This window comes from Brassica oleracea, chromosome C4 (assembly GCF_000695525.1).
Source record: "Brassica oleracea var. oleracea cultivar TO1000 chromosome C4, BOL, whole genome shotgun sequence".
Classification (NCBI taxonomy): domain Eukaryota; kingdom Viridiplantae; phylum Streptophyta; class Magnoliopsida; order Brassicales; family Brassicaceae; genus Brassica; species Brassica oleracea.
The window spans coordinates 38,497,901-38,504,052 of NC_027751.1; the positions used below are offsets into that span (position 1 = coordinate 38,497,901).

General features: G+C 32.5%; 1 protein-coding gene across 1 annotated transcript; it reads right to left on the bottom strand.

Moving 5' to 3' along the window:
• Nucleotides 1-1,982: 1,982 nt before the first annotated feature.
• On the bottom strand, nt 1,983-4,156 carry LOC106340826 (protein LURP-one-related 17). Its single transcript, XM_013779661.1, has 2 exons — nt 3,825-4,156; nt 1,983-2,402 (listed from the first exon to the last, which is right to left on the bottom strand). The coding sequence occupies exons 1-2, from the start codon at nt 4,107-4,109 to the stop codon at nt 2,016-2,018; spliced, it is 672 nt and encodes a 223-aa protein (XP_013635115.1). The 5' UTR covers nt 4,110-4,156; the 3' UTR covers nt 1,983-2,015.
• Between the last annotated feature and the right edge of the window lie 1,996 nt (nt 4,157-6,152).

Sequence of the window (6,152 nt, forward strand, 5' to 3'; positions counted from 1 at the left end):
GGTCATTTCATTATGCACGTTTTTACTTTTCAAAAACCTATGTTTTAAGGACCTTGGGTAGCCACCAGGGGAGGAATCTCTTTTCTGAAGAACAACTAGTAAAACTTCTTTTGATTCAGATTTCATTGCTTTCATCTTGTGTTCTTGTTGATTTCTTATCTATTTTCTCTACATGATTAATCTGAAATCCAATATGTGTTTAAGAGGAATCATGGAGATTAGTGAGTAATCACTTTTTGAATTCATGGGTTAGGGAGATTAAGGGTGATTAGGTTAGTTCTAGGATGTTTTAGTGTAGATCATTCTTGTTCCTTGCTAGTAGAGTATTCATAATGCATCTTCTGAGTTGGCCACTCAAAAGTTGATCAATAGGCATTTTCCACCCAAAAGGTGTTTGATGAAATGCCTGAGACAACTCTCCTAGGCTTTTAGTATACTTTGCCAAAGACATTTGTTGTTAAAGGTGCTAAGATAGCTAATAGACTTGTTAGTAATGATTGCTTTCACATTATTCAACCAAAGACATTTGATGTTTGAGATATGTTAGCAAATGAGCATTCATCTAGACATAGAGCTTGCTTAGAATTGTGTCTAGGCTTAAGGTCGATAGTATGATTGATCATTTGTCATCCTTAGTTCGATACTTAATCACCCAAGGTCTAATCCATATGCCCATGAGTTCTCTTTTCCCTTAGTCAAGAAAGTATCATTCTGTAATTGCTTTCTAGTATTAGTAGTAGTTTAAAACCCATCTAAATCATTGGTTGCACTTAGATTAAGTGAGTACTTGCATTCTCGGTGCTTTGATATCCCTCAGAATTGGTTCGACATTCACTTATACTACAACATTTGTCTTAGGAGCCTTGAAAACTCCTAACATCAAGCTAGATTTCATTGCGGATCTGTTTTAAGTACCGCAAGCTAGTTTCACTGTGAGTCTTAATCTTCTTGAGCTTACACTTTTATAGTTGCTGGTTTCTTTTGTTGCATTTCTCCCATCTCCTTTCAAAATGATGTTTTCAAGCCCCATTGGTGTAGCAATAGTTACTGCTGGAATGTGTTGTATGAGTCGGTATACTACTGATATTGGTGTTAATAGCCGATGTTGGTCAAGGGTTACCGTTGAGGATTTGGCTCTCAACCTTGACACGAAAACCATTGAGCAAGATTTTTGTTGTTGTTAGTGCAATAAGATGTTGATGCAACAACTATCAAAACAAACTTTTAAAGATAAGTTTCAATTAAATCTTGCAGAAAGTGGATTTGAATCCGCTTGAAGATCGATAAACAAGACAGTAGTTCATCTCTTTCAAGCCACATGTTGATGAAACTCACCTATCCAGTTTGAGCAGCACAGGAGAGAAGGTGGCTCTAAGCCGCCGTATGAAAAAGCATTGGCATTTGATCGGCTGGGTCAGGAATCACACCATTCATATTCATCATCGTCCTCTTCTTTCCCTTGATTTTTATATTATAGCATTTTTCGAAACGGAAAGTATTGTTATTTCTCAAAAGATATTCTCATTTTGTATTTTCATAAGCCACCTGAACAAAGACAAATATAACAATGTTATTTGGAATATTTTAATTTTTTTTTTTGGGGATAAAACTAATTAAATTTCATTCAATATAACTATCTCTTGTATGTCATCTCTATCCCCACTTCATATTTTACTCCAAAATAGAGCGTGAAACGGAATAATGAATAAAAAGATAAAAGATTACTTCATTAATAGACTAATGCTTTTATTTTTTTATTCATTACTTAATTTTCCATTCTATTTTGTAGTAAAATATGTAATGGAGATGAAAATAGTCTAATTACGTAACTATATTTGAGTAATTGTTTTTTTTTCAAACAACTATATTTGAGTAATATTGTAATAAAATGGTTTTTAATGTTAAAAGTTAAATAAGCCTTGTAGTTAATTTTTATTATATATGTATTTTTGTAAACATGTTTATTTGAAATAGTACTGATGTACAAATGAGAAGGGAAAAAATTAAAGAGACTTTTATTTAGAGAACATTTGGTCTAATAACAAAACCAAAGCCATTGCTAAACCGGTGTCAAAATCTGGACTAACAACCAGATCAAAAACATCTGAACCAAACCGGACTCCTTTAGTTCTGGCCTCTTTTCTTTTGATCTCCACCACTGTCCGGTTTGATGGGACGTGCATTATCTTACACGATTTACATCTGTACGATCCTTTGATGACGTAAGAGTTCTTCTTATCGAACGGCGCTGAATATACGTACGCCAAAATGTTGGAATTGGTGCTCAAAATATTCATCTTCAAGTTCTTCCTCATGTACCAGATTGGGCTCTTTGGTACTTTTGCTTCGCCATTAGTATCCTTTGCTTCATATATTCCCCAACTACCTGCTAGCGTAATTTTCTAACCAGTACAAAGAAAAACTCATTTTAGTATATGCATGCACATGACCGTAACATTTTAACATTTAGACCCAAAAAAAAAACATGACCGTAACATTGATATCAGAAATCCAAATTAATAGATGTTTATTTTCGTGAATGGTTGTCTAAATGGCCGGTTTGTTATACTCCCTCCGTTTAAAATAGATGATGTTTTGAAAAGTTTTTGATGTTTCAAAATAGATGATGTTTTGAATTTTTATATTAATTTAAGTTTTATTGAAAATTGTGTGACCAATGATGTTTTATATTTATCTTTAAGGATTGACTGAATTAATTTTGGTTTATATTTTCAATGTTACTTTTTAGAAAAGAGTGTATACTTTAATTTTTGTGCATGCACTTAAAACATTAAGTATTTTGAAACAGAGTATGAAATAGATTAATAGTCAAAACTTTTGTGTTGGATGGAATATGTAGAGACGAGATATATTCTCAATGAGGTTATTCGAAATTCATGCCAATACAATTGTCCGCATGCAGAATACTTGAGTATTTTTGACGTGACCGATTCTGGACGGTGGTGAGTTGGTCCCACTCAGTCTTAATTTATACTATACGTATATAATATCTTCTTTCATACTGTACATTTCTTATCTTCCATTATTTTTTTTTAGTTATGTTAGCTTACCTGACAGTATCTCGGAAACCGACTTAGCCATCGGGTATTTAATTTTAATATAAATATTTGGTGTTAAAAAAAAAAAACTTTGTATCATTGTTATAAGACAGTTGTTGAAGCGAAACCACTGGACTATTCCAGTTAAAAGCTTGTGCTCCTTAGTAATAATGCTCACAGATTTATCTGTGGAATCTTCTTCGTTGGATTGAGTTCTTGGATACTCACTTCTTGAATAGGGAGGGTTTCTAATTTTTTTTTCGGCTTATTTAAAAAAAAAAATTAAAAAATAACCAATCGCGGGCTGCCACGTGTCGGTGGAACCCGCGAATAGTTGACAAAACCCACCACGATCGTTTCTTTATTCACGCCATTTGCAACCGGTTTTGCAACTTTTGTGGGATCCAAACCTTTAAAAACTCTTTTGGAACCTGCAATAATGCTGATCTTACAAAGATATTTTAATCGGCTAAAACCAATCTGTCATTTACTCTAAAATTGTCATTAACGAAAGGAAATACTCAGATTCATTGACTTGAAGATTTCCTACGCAATCTAATCTAAATATCTGATAATAGCTCGAGTTATGCACTTATCAAACAAAAAAAGGCTCTGTATGTATCGTTGTGAGCAAGGTACTAGGTGTAATTGTTAACAATCTAATGGTTTGATGTTAGAATCTTGAAGGAGGATATTGTATACTACAATGAATTAAACTATCAGACATATGTACGTACGAGTACTTATTCTAATTAATGTATTTACCTTGGTACGGTGCATGAGGAGGACGGAGTTACCATCTTTGTCCATGAGGATGAGTTGTTCGGGTCGGGTTCGGGCATAGTTATCAACCCGGTAGATCAAATCTCCATTAGAGTCTATCACCGTGAAACCTTCACAACTAACCAGGAGCGATTTTCTCCATACTGTGAGTGTCGTACACGCGCCTCCGGTCTCTACGATGGAGGTGACGGCCACTATTGGTTGCGTGGAGGACAACACATCATCGCCGTGGACCGACCTTGACCGATGCTTCGAGAAAGGGAACATGTCCAGTTTTTTGGTGTTCTTGGTTTACTATTTTGGGAGTGATTAGATCTAGTAAGTTCTCAACACAAATATGGTAAGGTTAGGTGTATATATAGAGAGGATCTATATATAGATAAATGTGTGTGTGGACGCAGAAATATTATATTATTGTATTTATTCCATAATATAATATTATCTTATTTATAATTTTTTCGTAATATTGCAACTCCGAGGGTTGGTTTCTTTACAATAAAAAAGAGTTGTGCAATATGAAAATACATATACGTGCAACAATATTATTTTCCAAATGTTATAGTTTAGATTTAATATATGTCACATTTATAGCGTTACTTTAAATATGGTTGAAGCGTTAATAATGCTGAGTGTAATTTTCTTTCACAGAATGTTCATGAATTTTTTTATAAACAAAGTGACCAATGGAATGAATAGGAAAAATCAAATTTTCTACATTCTCTAACTTTGATACCATTTATAAAGAATATTTTTTCAACATTTCTTTTCATTCCTTTTAACTTAAAAAATTATAAAGTAAAACTATTCTTTATCAAATTCAGAAACAATAAGGAACAAAAATTTCTATTATTTTGTTCCTCTGGCTTCTTTCGTTTTTATTTCTATTATTTTTTTGGTGGTCACTAAAGCCAAAGTGTTCATGAATTCGTATGAGAATGTGAACTCTCGACCATTTATGCGTTTGAGAGACTGTTTTTTATATGTTATCCACAAGTATTTAATATGTAAAAAAAAGAATTATCCGATTTTAAAGTTATTGCAACTAAAGATTACCATAAATTTCATTCTTAACATGTGAAAGCTGCAATAAGACGGAGACTATACTGCATAGTATTAGTATCTTCCGTATCATTGGGCACCAAAAGCTGAAAGGCATACACATCTGGAGTTCACATATCTGTCTTCAAGCCATACAAAAGAAGTTAATCACACAAATTAGAGTTGTCAGTTGTCCGGCCGTATCGTATATCGGGACGAGAAATAATGGATAATATTTGAAATTTTAGACCGAGTTATTTGATATTCTCATAAATAATGTTTTTATCCCATTATTTTTTTCTCTAAATATTGTAGACATCGACAATGTTAAGAGTGTTGTAGAAATTAAAGTCAAAAGGACATGGCGATATCCACCAAAAATTCTTTGACCGTTTTTCATGATAAATAAACACTCCACCACCAACAACTATATGTAGATTGTATTTCACACTTATTTGGAAAGGTACTCGAAAATCTGCACACACAAATGTGGTAGAAATAGTAATTCATGTATATCACAGAACTAACGATTTAGAATAGCAATCATTTAAAAAAAAAAACGGTTTTTTTGTTAATCTAGATGTGCTTCCAACCTAAAACTAATTAATGATAAGTGCAGTGACTCATTTATCTTATATATTATTAAAGATTTTTTTTCACTACCGATGTGAGACACTTTGTGTCTAATACACCTTCTCGAGATGATGACGACTCTTGAACGTCAATCTCGGAATGTTCGGGCAATGATCGATGGGCCAATTTGGGTCAGATCGATGTGGATCGGGTTGGACTGTGTGGATCGGGCTCTGATATTATGTTAAGTTAGATGGACTTCCAACCTAAAAACTAATTTGTGATAAGTGAATTGGTTCATCTATCTTATATATTACTAAAGATCCCTTTCAACTACCGATGTGAGAAACTTAACATGAAAGGAGGTAGAAATCTCCAAAATTCATACTTAGATAGTCTTTCAGAGTAATTAACGTCATGGATTCGAAGGTTCAGATATAGTATCTCATCCGTTTTTGAAAGATCAATTTTAGAATATTTACGCATATTAAAAGTACAATGAATGTTACAGTTAAAATTTAATGATTTAATTATCATTTTTACAGCAATCTACGAATAATTATTTAATCAAATTTAAATATTTTCAAAAAATATCTGTAAAATTTAAAATTTATTAATATTAGTTATAAAAATATCTTATAAATCTTAAAAAATTATCTTTGTAAAACAAAAAAAAAATACATCTTAAAAATCTATTTT